The sequence below is a fragment of the Acipenser ruthenus genome, chromosome 31 (assembly GCF_902713425.1).
Source record: "Acipenser ruthenus chromosome 31, fAciRut3.2 maternal haplotype, whole genome shotgun sequence".
Taxonomy (NCBI): Eukaryota; Metazoa; Chordata; class Actinopteri; order Acipenseriformes; family Acipenseridae; genus Acipenser; species Acipenser ruthenus.
Genome location: NC_081219.1, coordinates 4,705,985 through 4,728,571, shown reverse-complemented (window position 1 = coordinate 4,728,571; position 22,587 = coordinate 4,705,985). Strand labels below are relative to the sequence as shown.

Here is a 22,587-nt window from a genome sequence, read left to right as displayed (position 1 = left end):
ATCAAGGCAGTTTGTTTTCTTGGTACAGCACCTTGTTGCTGCTGATCAAGGCAGTTTGTTTTCTTGGTACAGCACCTTGTTGCTGCTGATCAAGGCAGTTTGTTTTCTTGGTACTGCACCTTGTTGCTGCTGATCAAGGCAGTTTGTTTTCTTGGTACTGCACCTTGTTGCTGCTGATCAAGGCAGTTTGTTTTCTTGGTACTGCACCTTGTTGCTGCTGATCAAGGCAGTTTGTTTTCTTGGTACTGCACCTTGTTGCTGCTGATCAAGGCAGTTTGTTTTCTTGGTACTGCACCTTGTTGCTGCTGATCAAGGCAGTTTGTTTTCTTGGTACTGCACCTTGTTGCTGCTGATCAAGGCAGTTTGTTTTCTTGGTACTGCACCTTGTTGCTGCTGATCAAGGCAGTTTGTTTTCTTGGTACTGTACCTTGTTGCTGCTGGCCAGTTCACTGAACAGAATCAGGATTTCCGCAGTTGCCAATGCAAAGATGAGATTCTTGTGGACTGTAGTTCGGTCTGAATTAGGAACGCTGAAAGAACAGATTACAAACAAAAGATTTATGAATTGATTTTTGACAACCCATTCATCACACAGTATAACTACATGTAACAGGCAGTGTTGTGTGACGCACTGCCGTTACAGATTCTGTCCCGTCAGTGAGATAGGACGAGGTGAAAACGCTCTCTAACCACGAATGCGGAACAGCACGGCTCTTAGCATAGCGGTTAAGATGCTCGCTTTCCAGACCCCAAGGGACTGTGTAAATCAATACTTTATAAAAGTAGCCTGTTGTACATAACAATCATTTCAAAATCTCTATTACCCTTGTAATCATTTTCATTATATGCAGAGAAATCCGTGTCTATATCACTATTATTTAACCCTTCAAGAAAGAAAAAACACTGCCTGTATGAACTTCAAATTCCAGAGTATACTGACGGAGAGATGAAGGCAGGGCAGCACTCTCCCCTTCTGTATTTTTGCCATTTTTTACTTTGCTCTCAAGACTTCACTGGCTTTACAATTTTCACACAGAAAGCAAAGTATGTAGCAAAACCTTGATGTGACTTTGTTTAAAGCTATCTATATTCACTGTTATTTCACATAAAATGTGCAAATGTTTTCAATGATCTAATTGTAGTACAATAGACTAGACTAGGAGCTAGATCATAATACTGTTTGTCCAGATAGGTTTCTCACCAGAGGTCATTGACTGCCCCACTGTGGAAGGGTGGTGGGTAATTCACTGACACACAGGACACAGAGAAGTGATTTAGGAACACCGCACAGGTGCCCAGTTTTATTATGGGAGCATAATTTCTTTTCAGCCCGCAGAGGGCGCTGTTGTCTATGGTCTGCCGTACCAGCTATGGTAACGACAGAGCCACAACTATACTGGGGGTGGTACAGAATACAGTTGTTCAACAAAACAATAATCAAAAGGCGAAAGGAACAGGGAAAATAAAACACAGTAAACAAAACTACAAATAAAAGGTGCTGCGCTCGGCAGCTTCACCCCAACCGTCGCTACCCGCACTGCCCGGGTCTCCGTCCTACACTAGCGGCTCCCTCAGCCTGCTATACACTTGTTTATCGGGGCTGCCCAAGGTTTTTTTCCGCTACCGCTAATTCTTTTCTTTTCTTTTCTTGTTGGGATTTCCGTCCCCGCAGCTTTTACTCCAGCGCTTCCGCACGCCTTTTACGTCTCAGAGGGCAGACCTGAGGGAACAGCAGAATGTTAACTTATAGGGCCAGCAATTCCCCCAAGACCCGCCTCTCAGCCACTCAGAGAGAAGGAAAGCCCACACACCCACTCTCCCACCTCTCCGTGTCACTGCCATGACTGACAGGCGGATATTGACGGGCTGCTGCCCTCTTCCTGCAGCACTATGAACACATCAGAAGAGTCAGTACAGGTCTCCCCCTGTTACACCCACTTATTAACATTACAACTTACAATAAAAATACAGTGAAATGAGATTTGCACAAAATCTGGTTCATAAATTTAGGATGGCGGTATTAAGACTAGCCACTGCTTATTAGTCATATTTTATCTATTTTTATTTGAATCCTTTTCCAAATATAAAGAAAGTTTCTATTAGGACCTTCCAATAGTCTCTTATGAAGTTACATAAGCAGAACGTCTGGTTTCACTGAATCATGAAAACGTTGGGTTATTATCATAACGTTGGTTCCCTGAAATCGAAATGAAACCATTACCTAATGGGTATTTATCCTTAAAAGACCATGATAACCTGAACAAGATACACATAGCTGCACGTAGTGCCTGTGACGCAGTCTCACCCGCCCACACGGGCATAAAAGACTGCTGACACAAACATCATCATCATTTTTCCTTCAAGACTGCTGCAATGTAGACACAGTCACCTTGAAGGTGAATGGTTACATTTCTATTTCAGGGAACCAAGGTTATGATAATAACCCAACGTTCCCTCAAGTACGAAATGTAACCATTACCTAATGGGTATGAATACCAAAGCTGTCGCAAGGCAATATTGCAGACCAACTGGAATGCTACAAGACTAAGCCATAGGCTACCTTGCGCGTTACCATTAGGAACCCCAGTACAAGTAGCTAGGGCTAAAACATTGAGGGAGAACTCATCTCTATGTTTATGTTGTAAGGGTTGACCCTGAGGCCGCCCTTAACACTTTTGTTCCAAAACCAGGGTTTTCTGGATCTGTGACATTCAGCTGATAGAACTGCATAAAAGTATGGGGAGTAGCCCAAACTGCTGCATCGCAAATGTCCCTGGAACAAAGCCCACGAAGTTGCCATGCCCCTGATAGAATGGGCAGTGAGCTTCTCTGGAGGGGGCAAGTTGGCTCGCTCATAGGCAGTCTTGACTGTCTATAATCCATTTAGACAGCCTCTGCTTAGACAGGGCTTTTCCATGGGACTTAGCCCCATATGAAAAAAAAATTTCAGACTGCCTCCGACTCGGAATTCTGTCCACATAGACAGCTTGTTCAGAATACCGCCGCTAGAATTGTGAACATATTACCCCTGTCTTGGCCTCTTTAAACTTACAAGGCCCTGAATGGATTAGCACCTAGTTATTGCAGGAGTTACTGACCCCGTATCTTCCAAACCGAATTCTGAGATCACAGGATGCGGGGCTGCTGGTTATTCCTAGGGTCAACTAAAGCAACACGGGAGGAGGTAGGGCTTTTTCTTGTAGAGTTCCGAAATTATGGAATGTCTTTGTTTGTCAAGGAAGCTGGGACTGTTTCAGTTTTCAAGTCAAGACTAAAAACACACTTTTATAAAATGGCTTTCTTATCTTAGTGGGTTTTAACCACTTAGCTGCCCATTTATTATAGCAATTTCCATCTTAAAAATGCTCTTTTTTGCAGATTCTTAGCCCTCAAATAAGCAATTTGGACAGTTTTCAAAATAATTTTTGCTATTTTTTTTTTAAATACACACTTTTTTATTGTGATTACAATAAACAGAAATACAGTATTTCAATAGAACTTAACCCTTTGCTGTCCTATATCGGACCTGGTCCGACATCGCAATTTTCCCTTTCCGGGCCAAAGCCCGCTCCTTCTCCACCCTTGCTCCGCAGTGGTGGAATGACCTTCCTACAGATGTCAGGACTGCCCAGTCCCTGACCACATTCCGGCGCCTCCTTAAGACTCACCTCTTCAAAGAGCACCTGTAGAACTCCTCTGTTTGTATCCTGGGACACTATCACCCTTCATGTAAATGTGCTTTATTTTGCTCTTATCAGCCCCTATTTTACTGCATTTAATCCTGTACTTCAGAATACTGTAATCTGCCAAGTTTTTAACCTGTAGTACTTTGTATTTAATCACATCCTGATGTAACTATCACTATTTAATCATATCCTGATGTAACTATCACTATTACCTGCTGTATTATTGAATTGTGGTTTGTCAAACTTGTACTTTACTTGAACAAAAGTTATTGTATTTCTTGCTCTTATTGTATTACTTGTATTGTAACACTTGAAATGTTTTTGCTTACGATTGTAAGTCGCCCTGGATAAGGGCGTCTGCTAAGAAATAAATAATAATAAATAATAATAATGTCGGACCCTGTCCGACATCATCAAAAAGACACATAACACAGGTCTCTAGTCGTTTTTTCTCAGTAAAAAGCCGAGAAAACAGATAGGAGCCGAGAGAAGCTGAAAAAAAGGGCGTATCTCATGAATACTGATAGACCCGACACCACATAGATAACATGGACATAAACAAACAAGATAGCTGCTTCCGCATTCAGCGCTCAAAGAACATCACAGACATTTGCAGAGGTTTTTTTTAGATGTTATAGTAATAAAATAACGACTTGGATCACATTATTGAGGAGTTTGGTGATAAAATGAGTGATCAGGAGATGATTGATCGGTATGTACTATTATTAAGAGGTATTTGAAAAATATAGCGAACAAAGGGTGGGGCTGGGCTGGAGATGCAGTACTGAGTGTCCTGTTGATATGCAGTGCCTTTTAAACCTGTTTTACTGTGAAAAAAATACTTTTAAACAGCGCGTCTAAAATAAACTGCACGTGTGAAAATAAATTGGACCTGACACGCCTGAGACACGCTGAATAAATGGACCGCTAAGGGTTAAACAAAATAACAACAATGTGTTTACAATTGTAGCATTATAATACAGATCACAACAAAGCATCTTTTTTTCCCAATGGCAGCATTACAATGGCAGCATGTGACAGAGACAGAATGATTCTTGGTGATGAATCTCTCTCCCGACCTGTGAGGGACATGTATAAAGGGAACAGAGTGCCCTGGACTGAATGGCCTGACAATTCATTCCCAGGGTTAGGTGGAAGTCGGCCATCTCGAACGGGGGCACAGCTGCGGTACATTAAGTCATCGTCCAAGAGGGAAAGCGATGTGGCAACCGCGGATTGGAGGAGAGACGGCTGCACTCGCTAACCAATGGGGCGTGACTGAAGGTACAAGAAGGGGACATGGCTAGGTGATCTGTTCCTTTGTAATGGTTAAGAGCTAACCGCTGAAGGATGATTGTGAAATTACCGTGAGTGTTTTGTATGTTTTGTCATGTCTAAAAATCTACTTGTTTGTTATTATTAGACAGTTAACACGATCCGGAGCTGTCGCTACAGGCCAGCACTAAAACCGGACAACACTGCACCACTATACCATTAATAAATTGTATTACACCACAAGCACAATAGCACTCATTCTTGTGAACATGTGTGTCTTTGTGTGTGTTCTACTGTGAATATTATTTACAAACTGTGCTATTAATTCGGGACTGCAACCCAGTGTTTTAGAACAGTGCAGTACACATTGCTGTGTATTGCCTGGGATTATTCTTTGTGGTCACCAGACCAGGATTACAAATAAACATATTGTTTGGACCGTGAACTTTATTGTTTGTCTTCTGTTACCTAATCACATCACCACTACATCTGCACACTGCAAACCACTTTGCCACACAGCATTATAATACTTGTGCAGGTATATCATTATTTTTTGTGTGATGGACTTCAAAGCAGACGCACATCAAACCCTCATCAGTGCTAACATCTTCATCTAGCACATATACACGTCACATACAGTATCTTCCACAGTTTCAAGCACGGGTCTATAGCGCTGTTATATGAATTATTATCTGACAATAAATAAATAGGTCATTTTGACCAGTACCAAACCTGACAGGGCTTGATTACAACCTGTAACAGCAACAAATAAAGAAATGTCCTCGTTGTATTCTCTGTAGATACACAGGCATCAATTTTTCACTCTCAGTGGTGTGTATACAGATGACCCGGTCTGTCAAGCAATTTTTTAGGGACTGCTGCCATCTGCCAGTAAAAAAGAAAACTGCATACACTTTTACAATACAGTGTTCTTATTTTTTCACTGAAGCACATTAAAGACGTATTAAACTTTGTAGATGCACAGTGCTACAGCCTCCAGAGCTACCGTCCTGTCTCCCACCTACCCTTCCTCTCCAAAACCCTTGAGCGGACTGTACACCGCCAGCTCTCTTTCCTGTCCAACCACTCTCTGCTCGACCCTCTCCAATCTGGCTTCCGCTCTGCTCACTCCACTGAAACCACCCTCCTGTCTGTCACTAACTCACTAAACTCTGCCCGAGATGCCTCTCTCTCCTCTGTCCTAATTCTCCTCGACCTCTCTGACACTGTTGATCACTCTATTCTACTATCCTCTCTCGCTGTCCTGGCGATCTCTGGCACTGCTCTGGCCTGGTTCTCCTCCTACCTCTCCAACCGCACTTGCCAGGTAACCTGGCGTGGAGTAACCTCCACACCTCGCCCTCAGGAGTCCCCCAAGGAGTCCCCCAAGGGTCAGTCTTGGGTCCTCTCCTGTTCTCTCTCTACACCTGCTCCCTGGGCCCCCTCATCGCATCCTATGTTTTCTCATACCAATTCTATGCTGATGATGCTCAGATTTTCCTCTCCTTCCCCACCTCTGACTTCCACCATCCCCTCCCGTATCTCTACCTGTCTGTCTGCTATCTCCTCCTGGATGCACTCGCATCACCTCAAAACCACCCTCTCTAAATCTGACCTCCTTTTCTTTCCCTCCTCCCCCTCCTCTGATCTCTCTATCTCCATTCCTCTGGAATCTACCACACACTCTCCCTCCTCCTCAGCTAAGAAGCTCGGACCCCTGGACCCCTGCCTCTCTTATTCCCAGCACATCTCCACTCTGGCACTCACTTGCCGATTTTTCTTCCTAAGCAACATACGAAGAATCCGACCCTTCCTCACTAACAACGCCACCCAGCTCCTGGTCCAGGCCCTGGTACTCTCCCGCTTAGACTACTGCAACTCCCTCCAGGCTGGCCTCCCTGCGTCCGCCACCCGTCCGCTCCAGCTCATCCAGAACTCCGCTGCCCGCCTGGTGTTCTCTCTGCCTCGCTTCTCCCACGCAACTCCACTACTCCGCTCACTCCACTGGCTCCTGATCACCGCTCGCATCCAGTTCAAGACTCTTGTACTTGCCTACAGATGCCTTGACCAGACTGTACCCAGCTACCTCCAGACCCACTCGACCTCTCCGCTCCGCCTGCACTAGAAGACTGGCTCTACCTCCTCTACGCTTCCCTGCCTCTAGAGCCCGCTCCTTCTCTACCCTCGCTCCGCAGTGGTGGAATGACCTTCCTACAGATGTCAGGACCGCCCAGTCCCTGACCACATTCCGGTGCCTCCTTAAGACTCACCTCTTCAGACAGCACCTGTAGAACTCCTCTGTTTTTCCCCTGGGACACTTATCATCCTTCCTTAAATGCGCTTTACTTGCTCTTATCTGCCCCCTATTTTACTACATTTAATCCTGTACTTCAGAGTACTGTAATCTGCCAAGTGTTTAATCTGTAGTATTTTGTATTTAATCATATCCTGATGTAACTATCACTGACACTGTTATCTGCTGTATTATTGAATTGTATTTTGTCGTACTTGTACTTGCTTGAACCAAAGTCATTGTATTTATCTTGCTCTTAATTGTATTATTACTTGTACTGTGATACTTGAAATGTATTTGCTTATGATTGTAAGTCGCCCTGGATAAAGGCGTCTGCTAAGAAATAAATAATAATAATAATAGTAATAATAATAACAACAACAACAACAACAACAACAACAACAACAACAACAACAACAACACACTCACGGTTACTTTCAGTTTCGTTCATTCTTTACAGGTCTTTCCATAACCATAACAAAGGAACAGATCTCTCGGCCACACACCCCGATATACCTTCAGTCACGCCCCCTTTGGTAGTGAGTGCAATCACGTCTCCTCCAGTCCATGACTGAAACATTGCCTACCGCAGTAAGGCTCTGACTTCTAGTATTGTGGTTTCGCCGATGGCCGACTTCCGACTGACCCTGGAATGAACTGTCAAACCATCCAGTCCAGGGCACACTGTTACTGTTATACCGTGCCCTCACAGGTCAGGAGGGAGATTGTTGGCTCGGATTCATTCACTCTCTGTCACACGGTCTCTGAGGCTGCTGGAATCCTGGTCGCCAGTTTGGTGCTGGTCTGTGTACTGGTGGAGGCCGTTTGGGAAGCAGGCGCACCAGTTCTTTTGTAGACTCTTGCGTACAGTGTGAGCACTGCAGTATGTCATCTACTGAGGGACCAAAAGTGTGTCCCGGAGTAATGGGAGCATCCAGCAATGGTGTCTTGTCTCCATCAGCTATTCCTGCTTGGGACAGCCAGAGCTGTCTCCTTGTGGCTACTAACGCAGCAAGGTTCCTGCCCACTGCCTGCCCGTTCAACTTAGATGTACGGAGCAGGTTCTTATTCACCAACCACAGTTCTTCGAGCTGCTGTGGTGTGGGTCTGCGGCTCTCAGAGAGACTTAAACAAACAGTTCTGGAAAGCTACCAAGATACTGTTGTAGTTCTCCAGCCATACGGCGAACGCACCAGCTGAATAATTTGGGCAGGTAGTGTCTTTATTTAAAAGCACTAGCTTTGGTGCTTGCACCAGCAAGGGAATAGCGGTATCTACCGGAGGAAAATCAGCCAAGCCGAGCTTCCCCGCCTCATGCAAACTGTACAGCATCTCCATAGAATGTGAAACAGCAGGCGCTGTAGCTGGGTGACCCCAGGATGAATGGACCTCAAAAAGAACAAAGCACAGTCTGGGTGTACTGGAGGAGACACCTGAGAGGGAGCAGGATCATCCTCAAAAACACTGTTTCTGCGCGTCATCCACAGGCCATGGAACCTGTAAAACGTCAATGGCAATGGCAGTCTCCTACATGAAGCTCTCCTGCTCTCCTTTGGCACAGAGCCATCAGAGAAGGATTTATCCCTCTCTTTCTGAGCTGAGGAAGGAGGGGAGCCTTGTCCAGATGGAATGGACGAGGATCGCTCCCTAGAGCTGCAAGACACTCGCTTCTCCAACGTGCGCTTAGAAAAAGACGCACAGAACTCAGGAGTTGCAGTTAGTGAGTGCCTCCTTAGCATACCCTGGACCCAAACAGGCAGCGCAAGTAATGCCACTTGTGTAACAGTCAATAGCACTGTAAACAGGGCAATCACCTGTCCAATCCGCTGGTACTGGACCAGGGACAGTACCGTTTAACCTAGGTTACTTTTAAGTACCTGCACGGTGCCTAAGCACTAGTACAGTACTGTATAGAATTTTTGTACGGTACACACGGTACGGTGCACACGGTATGGTGCACGGAGAATGGTACCAACGGTACGGTATGGTGCACAGAGCATGGTACAGTGCACTATCGGTATGGTAACCTCATTTGCTAAGAACAGTGGTAGGCCCATCTATATAGCTTCTAGCTTAACCAAACACAGCCCTAAGACTGGAGGAAGCCTGCTGTCAGAGCCCGGACAGCCTTCGCAATGGCACTTCAAGCAGAAACCAGAGTGGCAACTAAACACTGCAGAAAGGACTGTAGCAGTCAGACCCGAAGCAGAGCTGAGCCCAGCGACTGCTAGTGAATCGGCAAGGTAATCTCGTTCGTTGTACAAAGTACTGACGGGAACGGGAGCAGGTCTAGTACCTACAGTTACCATGGGCGCAATTATAGGGGTGCCCACCTATAACACGCTTGGTTAACCAACAGTCCAAAAACTGAGGAAAACCTAATGTTAGCTAACAGTCTTCAAACTGATTCTGCAAGCAGAACTAATGTGGCAACGAGACACTGTAGGAAAACTGCCAGCAGCTTAACCGAAGCACGCACCGCAGTCTAACACAGGACAGCTGAAACCAGCAGCTGCATTAGTATCTCTGTGAAAAAAAAAAAACATAGAAAAAATATACACAGAGAAACACATTTTCTCACATAACACAGTAACAATTTATTTACCATTACTTTAGTATAATTGTCGTTAACAAAAAACGTTTTTTTTTATTTTAAACTTCAACCGAAGTTAGCAGCTTGAGAGAGAACACAAGTAACGGACTTAAGGTTGTTCTATCCCGGGGAAGGGGCAGTAGAGCCGGCGGTTTCGTGAGGGGCACAAGGCCGCTATGCTATGCCCGTATCCCGGGGATGGGGCAGCGGAGCCGGGGGCTTCGTGAGGGGCACAAGGCCGCTATGCTATGCCCGTATCCAGAGGAAGGGGCAGCGGAGCCAGCGGCTTCGTGAGGGGCACAAGGCCGCTATGCTATGCCCGTATCCCGGGGAAGGGGCAGCGGAACCAGCGGCTTCGTGAGGGGCACAAGGCCGCTATGCTATGCCCGTATCCCAGGGAAGGGGCAGCGGAGCCGGGGACTTCGTGAGGGGCACAAGGCCGCTATGCTATGCCCGTATCCCGGGGATGGGGCAGCGGAGCCGGGGGCTTCGTGAGGGGCACAAGGCCGCTATGCTATGCCCGTATCCCGGGGATGGGGCAGCGGAGCCGGGGGCTTCGTGAGGGGCACAAGGCCGCTATGCTATGCCCGTATCCCGGGGATGGGGCAGCGGAGCCGGGGGCTTCGTGAGGGGCACAAGGCCGCTATGCTATGCCCGTATCCAGAGGAAGGGGCAGCGGAGCCAGCGGCTTCGTGAGGGGCACAAGGCCGCTATGCTATGCCTGTATCCCAGGGAAGGGGCAGCGGAGCCGGGGGCTTCGTGAGGGGCACAAGGCCGCTATGCTATGCCCGTGGATCTTCGGTCCAGACCGAGATCTATAGTGACAACATTTCTGAGATACAAAACCAAAGAAGAAATCCTGGTGAAAGCATAGGGGAAAAAAAGAAATCTTTTATGAAAAGAAAAGGATATATTTCGATCACAATTATGCACCCGAAGCTCTACAGCAACGGATGGAATACAAAGAAATGAAGAAAATACTAAAGGAAAACAAAATCAAATTCCAGACGCCATTTCCAGTGAAGCTAAGGGTCTTCTTTGAATCTGGTGTGCAACTGTACTCGTCAGCGGACAATGCAATAAAAGATCCATCAGACAGTTCAGAGGTTTTGCTATCAGCTCCCTCAAGAAATCTGAAACAACGATGGACATGATCAGACACAATGCATGGCAGACGGCAGGGAGTCAGAGAGGGAAAGGCAGGGGACAAAAAACAACAAATGACCAATACAAAACAGAACACCGTACCCCACCCGAAGACTGAAATACGTGCCTGAACAGTGTTGGACACCAAAAAAGTTCTCAACAGTATAATTCAGGGAGTTCCCAAATTACTGGTGAGATTGTTGCTATGCGTTTCTTTAATATTACCCATAATATAAGTCATAACAGATTTATTTGAATGTTGTGCTAAAATGGATCATTGCTCTACATAGGGATTTACTGTTTACTTGTTATATGTAACTCCTTACAGGAAGCTCGGGCATGTAATGTATGTTTATGCACAGGTTTAGAAATTAAGTTGCGTCTCTTTCTGAATACTGTACTTTAATTCCACAAGTAAACTAATCTTACTTCATATAACAGTATAAGCAGCGACTTGAATTCCCTCAAAGGGTCTCTGGAAGATGATTAGTAAATCAGTGACCAGGAGCAGTGACTAAAAATTTCACAACACTGCTCTGGTGTTTTTTCTTTTTTTTGATGAACATGCATGCCATTTAGGGCCCTCTTCTCTTTCAAAGAGAGAGGATTTCCCCCAAATACCCAGGATTTGCTGCAAACTAGGAAATCCAAACATCTTTTGTAGAATATTATAAAACTCTATATACACAGCCAGAGAAACAAAATGGGCAAGAGGCTGCTTCTTTATTAAATTCTCTAAATTTGCCTTTAAATGTGGAACAAAACAGCAATTTGACAAGAGCAGTAAATATTGAGGAAGTTAATAATGCTATATCAAATCTTAAATCTAATAAATCTCCTGGGGCTGATGGCTTCCCCAGCGAGTTTTATAAGATGTTTAGAGATCAAGTAGCCCCGATGCTGCTGTCCACTTGCAACTGGTTATGGGAAAGGGGAGAGCTTCCGCTTTCCTGGAAGGAAGCTGTTACTTCTGTCATTCCAAAGGAAGGAAAAGACCAGACTAAATACAGTTCTTTTCGTCAGGTTTCCGTCCTCTGCGTGGACTAGAAGACGTATGCTTCAATTATGGCCAAGAGATTAGAGGAGATTTTACCTGAATTAATAAATCTAGATCAAACTTGTTTCATTTTGAATAGACAAACACAAGATAACATCAGGCGTACACCACATAAAATGAATCATATCCAAACAAAAAAGATAAGAGCGGTATTGATTAGTTTGGATGCAGAAAAGGCTTTCAGAAAAGGGTTAACTGCGAATTCTTATATCAAACCCTAAAAAGATATATATTTTTTTTTTTTTTTTTATAAATTTAGTCGTTGCCAATTATTTTTTATTATTTTCTCCTAATTTGGAATGGCCAATTATTTTATTATACTCAGCTCTTCCAATGACTCGTCAGCCGACCGCTTTTTTTCACACTGCGGACTCACTATGCAGCCACCCAAGAGCTACAGCGTTGGAGGACAATGCAGCTCTCGGGCAGCTTACAGGCAAGCCCGCAAGCACCCGGCCAGACTACAGGGGTCGCCGGTGCGCAGTGAGCCGAGGACACCCTGGCCGACCTAGCCCTCCCTACCCCCAGGCGGCACTTGGCCAATTGAGCTCCGCCCCCTGGGAGCTCCCGTCCTTGGTCGGCTGTGGAATAGCCTGGACTCGAACTCGCGACGTCCAGACTATAGAGCGCATCCTGCACTCTACGCAAGCGCTTTTACTGGATGCGCCACTCGGGAGTCCCCAAAAGATTTGGTTTTAATGACAAATGTATTAAAGGAATTCAAACAATATACTCAAACCCATATACACAAATTAAAATTAATGGTTATCTTTCAGACAGATTTGAACAAGACAGAGGGGTACTGTCCCCTCTTTTGTTTTCTTTATATATTGAACCACATGCGCAATGGATAAGACAGAATCTGGAGATTAAAGGTATAACAATAAATGGACAGGATCATAAAATTACACTCTATGCAGATGAGGTTATATATATATATATATATATATATATATATATATATGAATATATATGGAGCAGCCTGCTGTTTCCCTTGAGGGGGGGGGTGGCTCTCCTGGAGGAATATGGTAAAGTCTCTAGGTACAGACAATGTGGAAAAAACAGTTTTATCACATAATTTCCACCCATCAATCCAACTCAAAGGAAAATACAATCCGTAGTGGCAATCAGCATCTATTAAATACTTAGGGGTCCACTTGCTAAGAGACCTCTCAAAATAATGTAATCTAAATTCTAACCCCTTGAGCTCAAGAATCAAAGATGGTATTGCAAGGTGGAATTTGCTTCGTTTGTCTTTAAGTTCAGAGTGGAGGCTGTTATGTGAATGTTTTGCCAAGGCAGCTGTACCTATTTCAGACCCTGCCTGTGGAGATCTCACCAGGACAGTTTAATGATTGGGAATGGCAAAAAAACAAGAATCAGATTTAAAACACTTCATCTATCCAAGGAAAGGGGTGGACTGGCATTGCCCTATCTTAAGAAAAGATATAGAAACTTCGGTAGTACATAGATTTCCGATACAGGCAGTTTTGGGGATTATTATTATTATTTGTTTATTTAGCAGATGCCTTTATCCAAGGCGACTTACAGAGACTTGGGTGTGTGAACTATGCATCAGCTGCAGAATCACTTACAAATACGTCTCACCCAAAATACGGAGCCCAAGGAGGTTAAGTGACTTGCTCAGGGTCACACAATGAGTCAGTGGCTGAGGTGGGATTTGAACCGGGGACCTCCTGGTTACAAGCCCTTTTCTTTAACCACTGGACCACACAGCCTTCTATATAAATCTGACCCTTGACACTTCTATATAAATCTAAAGTGTCAAGGGTCATACTGCCTGTTAAAATGGATTGCGTATGACTCACACTTCCATCCAGCTCAGCTTGACCAGAGGTTTAAATCTTGGGCTACAGAGAGTATTACTGCTATAAGCACGGTGATGTAGCAGGGTCAGTTAGAAAGTTTTGAAGAGTTGATGCACAAGTATAATTTAGATACCTCCAAATGTGACATATAAGTAAACATATAAAACCTAGAAATACAAGGTCAGATTCTAATGATAATCTTGAAATATTCATTGCTGCCTATCAGCAAAGAAATCAGAAGACAATTGTATCTAAATTATACAATAGCATTCAGGACACTAAACAATAATCAACATTATACATAAAAGCTAATTGGGAAAAAGAAAATGATAGTGTAATTTCTAATGAACAATGGGAAGGCATATGTAAATTTCAGCAGAGTTCCACTAATTCACAGATTTGGAGAGAATTTGGCTGGAAAAACATAACTTGTTTTTTATAAGTCCTAAAATACAATCACAACAGAAAGGCATGAGCTCACAGTGCTGGAGGCTCTGTGGGTTAGGGTTAGGGTTAGGGTTAGGGTTACAGGGGAACAGGTGGTGACTCACACACATATTTGTTGCTCCTGTCCAAAGGCATGGTTTTGCATTCCTTGGGTTTAGCTCTTAAGAAGCTGGTACATGCTGAAGTACCACTGGATTTTCATCGATGTATTTGGGAAATCTCCCCTTCGAGTTCAGAAAGTAAAGATAGATACATCTCGGGTATTCTCTTAGTGGCCAGTGAGAAAGCTATTACAAGAAAATGGCTTGTTCAGGAACTCTCTGTAATGGAAAAATTAACTTTCTCTCTGAGATTGCAATCAGAAAAACTGAGACATGAGATACTGGGCCACTGGGATTGATTTCGCATCTGCTTTGAGGTCTAATTTTATACCATAAAAACCCATACAAAATATTTATTTACGATGTATTTATTAAGATTTTTTTTTCTCTCTCTCAATTTTTGCTGGCACAATGTAAATAGTTATATTGCTTTATAATTTTAAAAAAAGGAAGGAAGAGGTTTATGCATGTGTAGACATTTTATGTAATGTTACGTATATATGTATAGCTTTTTCTTGTGTTAAATAAAAAGTTAAAACAAATAATATCTGATATCTGGTTAAATAAATCTGTTTGCAAGCTGTGCTTTCCGATAGTGTTGCACTTCCTTGGTCATTTCACCTGGAAAGTGAAATTGTCTCCACCCCTTCAACGGCTGCTTCCGTTGTTAACGAAAAAGCAGCCTCCCCTATGACTGACATGCTTTTGGTCAGTAACATGCTTTTACAGATTAGACACTGCTGTGATGAAATGAAAAAAATGGCACACAAATGGCACACCCTAGTTCTAATATATATGATTCAGAAATGTGTGTAATTATCAATTATTTCCACACAAGCAACTATAAAGGGATTTCATTTTTCTTCACCATGCAGAGTGTGAAATAGGTCTACTCTATACAATTACTAGCAGATTCCTTTGAAAGGTTATCAGGCTCACCCCACAGCAATGAACAGAATGAAGGTCATGGCCAGGGCACAGAGGGACACCCCACAGCCAATGAACGTGAGGATCCTCAGAGTAGATTCTTCCGCTGGGCTTCGCTGCAAACACACAATGCAGTATTCAGGTCAATGTTGAAATAGTTTTAGAAGCCATTATTTTTAGGATTCTCATTCAAAAATTGGGAACCTTATGGGCTGATCATGTCTGTCCATCTAGCTGTCAGCCACACACTACATGCTGAACAGGAGATCTGCCTTGATTGTGCCTCTCCCCTATTCATGTAGCAGTTACTAATGTCGTGTTACTAGGCCATCCTCACTTGTGTAACAAAAGGTGTTATTGTATACTGAAACATGTCCATATCTGCAATTTATACAATGTGTGGTTACACACCTTATATGGAAAAAACTGTAACATACACTTCCCAGCAGCCACTTTATTAGGACCTATACCTATATAGGGTTGGGCCACAATTTTCTCTGTCACATTCCTCAAACTGTTCACGCGCAATAATGAGCACATTATCATCTTGAAGTAGCCATCCTTATCAGAGTACAAGTGAAGCATTGCTGGTTGGACATTGATCAGCAATGATACTTAAGTAAGCTATGGCATTTGTTCAGCTTTTCAGAGTGACCAAAGGAGAGTATGTCCCACACCAGGGCAATGCAAAATCCAATAGGGTCGGCAGGTCCTAGTAAAGTGATAACATATTGCAACTGGTAACATCTCCAGCAGTATGATGATGCACGACAGTTATGTGTACAATAGATGCTCACGTGCACTTCGTAAACTTGTAACAGCAGGGCAAAGTTGGTGGTGTGATTGCAGAAACAGGATGTTGATTTATAACCCAGGGCAGTTACGAAACACCCTGTCGTGGACCAGCCCCCTCCCTTCTCCATCCTGGACAGAACACAGACACAATCAAGTCACTACATGCACAGCAGGGGTACAACGACTACTTATTGTCCAAAAACGAGTAGTCAACAAAAACATATTAATAACACACATATTTGACTGCTCTCGTACAGTTTAGTAACACTTTGCTGTTTGTGCAATCTATTATAAATGTCAATGTTATTTAAATGCAATGGATTACAAACACAACAGCACTCCTGTCCATCTGAGACTGCACACAATTATCTTATTTTAATTCAACAGCTGAATGCAATTAAAATATTGACATTGCTAGTTCACTACCAGTATACACTTTAAACACACAAAAGCATCACTGTGTTGCTGCTGCTGTTTTGAAATTGAAGAGTGTGATTAGTCAAATATCCGTTTCTGTCACTGTCACTTTTCTAGTTGATTAGTCAACTATTCTGTGCCACCCTACTACACAGAAATCATTTTAGCAAGACAAGAATGTGAAATACAGTTCCTAAAAGATTAAAGCTATAAATACAGACGTATTCTGGCCTTGGATGTTAGATGTGCTATAGACATAGTGCCATATAATTTTTATGATTTGACGTCAATGTAAATTCATGTTTTTATCTGTGAAATTGTATCTGTGTAACAAAATTGCAATTATTATTTGGAAAACAAATGGACAATTCTCATTATATATCTGGGTTGCTTCCTCAACTATAATATATATTGAAGACTGGGATAGAAATTATAGATAAGCTTAAATTAGGCTTGTTACCTAATCACTAATCAAAGTGAGGTGGAACCTATTTAAGGGTGGGTATCTAATAGTTGTCAGTCTACAGGTAACCAGGGACCGAGGCAGATAGGTAAGTTCCTTCTTCAAGTAATTTTAAATTAACTACATTTGGTAACATTGTAAGGTGGTGTTTGAATTAGCTGAGTTAGTGTGTGATTAGTACCAGGTGAGTGGTTAAATTGATTAGAAGTTGATTTGCTATTTGATTGGATTCCACACAGTTTAGTTGGTTCTTTTGCCACGCAGTTGTAATATTAATCAAGCAGCCTATTTCCACGCCAGCAAACAGAAGAGCCTCAACAAAAGAGCCGGGAGTCTAGCTGTGGGAGTCCAGCAAGGGGAGACCTGCGCCGAGACGCTGTTCGAATAGATCTGAACCTAACAGCGTTCTGGAAGAAGCCATCTACTAGCCAGGTCTGTACCCTCCACCCCACTGCTCCCACTGTGCCTATTTGTCTTGCCTGTCCTGCTATGACTCTCACATCCCTGTTCTGTCCTCTCGCCCTCATCCTCTGCCCTCTCTCCACTGCTGCTCCTCCAACCCCTCTAACCTCATCCCTCTGCCTCTCCCCCCCTCCCACACACTCTCTGGAACTGTCACTCTTCTGCTAACAAAGCTGATTTCATCTCTGCCTTTGCCTCCCACCTCTCTCTCGATTTCCTTGCTCTCACTGAAACCTGGCTGTCCCCTGATAACACTGTAACTCCTGCTGCCCTGTCCTCTCTCTACATCCTGTCCCATACCCCACGTCTCACTGGACGGGGAGGTGGGACTGGTCTTCTCCTCTCTCCCCTCCTTACTCTTTTCTGTCCCCTCTGATCTCTCCTCACTCTCTGTTAATACCTTTGAATTTCATGCAGTCCAACTAACCTCTCCCTGTCAACTCCTGCTAATTGTACTGTACCGTCCCCCTGGGCCTCTCGCTCACTTTCTAGATGAACTCGACTATCTATTCTTCTCCCTCCCCTCTCTGTCTACCCCAACTGTCCTGTTAGGTGACTTCAACATCCATCTCTCCAACCCCAGCCACTCTGCTGGATTCCTCCCTCTCCTTCACTCCTTCGACTTCTGTCTCTCTCCATCCCCTCCTACCCACAAATCTGGCCATCAACTGGACGTCACCTTCACCAGGGCCTGCTGCCCCTCCACCCTCTCTGTCACCCCCCTGGACCTCTCTGATCACTATTTCATCTCTTTTTCTCTGTCTCTCCCCTCTCTCCCTGCTCCTCCTACCCCCACTGCTCTCTCTCACCTCCCTCCTATCGACTCCTTTTCACAACTCTCCGTAGACTCTGCTACCTCCACCCTCTTCTCCTCCCTCACCTCCTCCCTCGACTCCCTCTGTCCCCTCACCTCCCGACCTGCTCGCCCCTCCCCTCCCCTCACCAACCCTGGCTCTCCTCTGCGCGCCGCTCAGCAAGAATCACACTGCGATCTGCTGAAAAGAAATGGAAGAGAACCAAACTCCCTGCTGCCCTAGACCTTTACTGCACTCTCCTCTCCTCCTCCTCCTCCTCTACTCTCTCCTCTGCTAAATGTACTTATTTCCAATCTGTAATCCAAGCCTCCACTAACAACCCACGTAAACTATTCTCTACCTTCTCCTTCCTCCTAAACCCTCCCCCCTCCTCCTCCCTCCTCTATCTCCCCTGATGACTTTGCCTCCTTCTTCTCTTCTAAAATTTCAGATATCCGCAAACTCTTTAACACCTCTCCCTCCCCCGCACCCCCTCCTGTTCCAACCCCTACACCCACTGCATCCCCTACTAACTCACCCTCCTTCTCTCACCTTCTCACCGTCCTGTCTCCCTCCTACCCTTCCTCTCCAAAACCCTCGAGCGGACTGTACACCGCCAGCTCTCTGCTTTCCTGTCCAACCACTCGATGCTTGACCCACTCCAATCTGGCTTCCGCTCTGCTCACTCCACTGAAACCGCCCGCCTGTCTGTCACCAACTCACTAAAGTCTGCCCGAGCTGCCTCTCTCTCCTCTGTCCTAATTCTCCTCAACCTCTCTGCTGCATTTGACACTGTTGATCACTCTATTCTACTATCATCTCTCGCTGACCTGGGGATCTCTGGCACTGCTCTGGCCTGGTTCTCCTCCTACCTCTCCAACCGCACTTACCAGGTAACCTGGCGTGGAGCAACCTCCACACCTCACCCTCTCTTAACAGGAGTCCCCCAAGGGTCAGTCTTGGGTCCTCTCCTGTTCTCTCTCTACACCCGCTCCCTGGGCCCCCTCATTGCATCCTATGGTTTCTCATACCATTTCTATGCTGATGATGCTCAGATTTTCCTCTCCTTCCCCACCTCTGACTCCACCATCCCCTCCCGTATCTCTACCTGTCTGTCTGCTATTTCCTCCTGGATGCACTCGCATCACCTCAAACTCAACCTCTCTAAATCTGACCTCCTTTTCTTTCCCTCCTCCTCCCCCTCCTCTGATCTCTCTATCTCTGTTCCTCTGGAATCTACCACACTCTCTCCCTCTTCCTCTGCTAAGAACTTCGGAGTCACCCTGGACCCCTGCCTCTCTTATTCCGAGCACATCTCCACTCTGGCACGCACTTGCCAATTCTTCCTGAGCAACATCCGAAGAATCCGACCCTTCCTTACCAACTACGCCACCCAGCTCCTGATCCAGGCCTTGGTACTCTCCCGCCTAGACTACTGCAACTCCCTCTTGGCTGGCCTCCTGCGTCCGCCACCCGTCCGCTCCAGCTCATCCAGAACTCTGCTGCCCGCCTGGTGTTCTCTCTGCCTCGCTTCTCCCACGCTACTCCACTACTCCGCTCGCTCCACTGGCTCCCGATCACCGCTCGCATCCAGTTCAAGACTCTTGTACTAGCCTACAGATGCCTTGACCAGACTGCACCCAGCTACCTCCAGACCCTCATCTCTCCCTACACCCCCACTCGACCTCTCCGCTCCACCGCACTAGAAGACTGGCTCTACCTCCTCTACGCTCCCCTGCCTCCAGAGCCCGCTCCTTCTCCACCCTCGTTCCGCAGTGGTGGAATGACCTTCCTACAGATGTCATGACTGCCCAGTCCCTGACCACATTCCGGCGCCTCCTTAAGACTCACCTCTTCAGACAGCACCTGTAGAACTCCTCTGTTTTTCCCCTGGGACACTAATCACCCTTCCTTAAATGCGCTTTATTTGCTCTTATCTGCCCCCTATTTTACTGCATTTAATCCTGTACTTCAGAGTACTGTAATCTGCCAAGTGTTTAATCTGTAGTATTTTGTATTTAATCATATCCTGATGTAACTATTACTGACACTGTTATCTGCTGTATTATTGAATTGTATTTTGTCACACTTGTACTTGCTTGAACTAAAGTCATTGTATTTATCTTGCTCTTAATTGTATTATTACTTGTACTGTAATACTTGAAATGTATTTGCTTACGATTGTAATTCGCCCTGGATAAGGGCATCTGCTAAGAAATAAATAATAATAATAATAATAATAATAATAATAATATTAATTAGGCTCACAGTACACATTACAACGTTATAGTAGAACGCCTATGAACACAACATTCCAGGCCAAATTTAGCTGACTTCTAAATGCACAACAGATATGAAATGTACATGTGATATAGTAAGTAAGTGACCAAGAGATTGTAGTTTTTCTGCTCTAAAGCACTGTACCTACCTGAGGTTGAAATCCCAGAATACACAAATAGGCTCAAATTCTATTCCAGGAGTATACTTAGAAAATAAAAAAAATATTGGTCAAACGACAGTAATTTGAGAAAATACCCATGCAATAAACAGAAACCAGTCAATATATGTATTTTACTGAAATTACACCATCCACAAGATTTACAGTCTAACCCCTTAATATCACTCCTTTAACGCCCCCCTCCTCTTATTATCTCCACATTGTAATGTCCTGACCACAATATAATGAGAGTCAGTGGCTGAGGTGTAATGATACACGAATGCATTAATAATACGATACTCATCGCGACATGCGAGTTGCGATAGGATAGGTATCATTAAACACATTATTGTCCTGACTGGCTACTTGCATGGCTACTGGTATGATGCATAATAAGATCAAATGGTCTCATAACGATGGGCTACTTTGTTAAATCTAATTTAACTGAGACAGGAGGGTATGTATTCATACAAACACATGTTTGTGAACCACTTGGTGAGCCGCAATGAGCTCTGCTGTGCTTTTAGGGTTATATCACGATACAAGCGATACATACCCATATTACGATACAATATATCATGTAATGAAAGTATCCACCAAGTCAATGGGGACACATTCTGGGTAATATCACTTTGGTCATTATACATTCTTAGCATTACCTCAACTCTGTGCTGAAGCTGGTAGTGTACAGCCATGTTAATTTGTTGATCATCGCTTAGTATAGTGGTGGAGATAACAGAAGACCCCAGCACTGTACCCACATACCTAAACAGATTACAAAGAGGGTTAACATGCATGAGCAGGGAGCATTTCCACATCTATTATAGACCGCTAACCCAACACAACAGGGGGTGGACAAACAATGGGAAACATCATAAACACACACTTCTGTGTAAAAGGACTGTCCCTGACATGACTGAGTCATGTGTTTTGGAATTCAATGACTGATTCATCTGGAATCCAATGACTGATTCATTTGGAATTCAATGACTGATTCATTTGGAATTCAATGACTGATTCATTTGGAATTCAATGACTGATTCATTTGGAATTCAATGACTGATTCATTTGGAATTCAATGACTGATTCATTTGGAATTCAATGACTGATTCATTTGGAATTCAATGACTGACTCATTTGGAATTCAGTGACTGATTCATTTGGAATTCAATGACTGATTCATTTGTTTTGGAATTCAGTGACTGAGTCATGTGTTTTGGAATTCAATGACTAACTCATGTGTTTTGGATAAACGCACCTCCCTGTGGAATCCCCAGCAATGATCAGAAACTTGGCACCGCCAGGAAGCAAACCTGCATTCCTGTGGCAGAATGACTCAATCTGCACACCACACGATCCCTTTGGATTGATTTAATTGACCACCATTAAGACACTTTTCAGAGTGATGTATTTTATGTGGCAGCCAAATCAACCAACACTCTGAAGAGCGGTGCAGCCTCTGTCATCTTCCATATAGAGTAATACTCGAGATTCAGATCAATTCTGGGGTCCGGTTCAATATTTCTGATGTACTGTACTGTAGCAGTAAACTTACTTGCGGCTTCCATCTGAAACTGCAGAAAACTGAGTGACATTGTTTTCACTTCCGAAGTAGGGATGCAAGGAGCCATACCACGTGTTAACAAAGGTAACTTTTTTAAAACCTGAAGGAAAAAAGAGACGTATATATAAGCTGCTTCCAGGTTTTCTTGTGAATGAACTAAAGACACTGAAGTGCAATTGAACATAAAGGGGGGGTGGAGGGGTCTGAATATTCCTACTATTAAAAAAGGACTTATAAAGGTTTATTTTACAAATAAGTATCTTTAGTATACTTTGGTGTCTGTCACAGATATAGTTAACAC

General features: G+C 44.2%; 1 protein-coding gene across 2 annotated transcripts in view; it reads right to left on the bottom strand.

The window, feature by feature from the left end:
* The window catches only part of LOC117396771 (adhesion G-protein coupled receptor D2-like), a 145,047-nt gene that overhangs the window by 67,986 nt on the left and 54,474 nt on the right, over window positions 1-22,587 (bottom strand). For both annotated transcript variants that reach the window (XM_059005506.1, XM_059005505.1), the window contains exons 11-16: window positions 22,278-22,386; window positions 21,382-21,487; window positions 20,714-20,769; window positions 16,152-16,278; window positions 15,367-15,470; window positions 428-530 (exon numbers count right to left, since the gene is read on the bottom strand). In XM_059005506.1, the coding sequence (XP_058861489.1) occupies window positions 428-530; window positions 15,367-15,470; window positions 16,152-16,278; window positions 20,714-20,769; window positions 21,382-21,487; window positions 22,278-22,386 (605 nt within the window). The remainder of the gene's footprint in view (window positions 1-427; window positions 531-15,366; window positions 15,471-16,151; window positions 16,279-20,713; window positions 20,770-21,381; window positions 21,488-22,277; window positions 22,387-22,587) is intronic.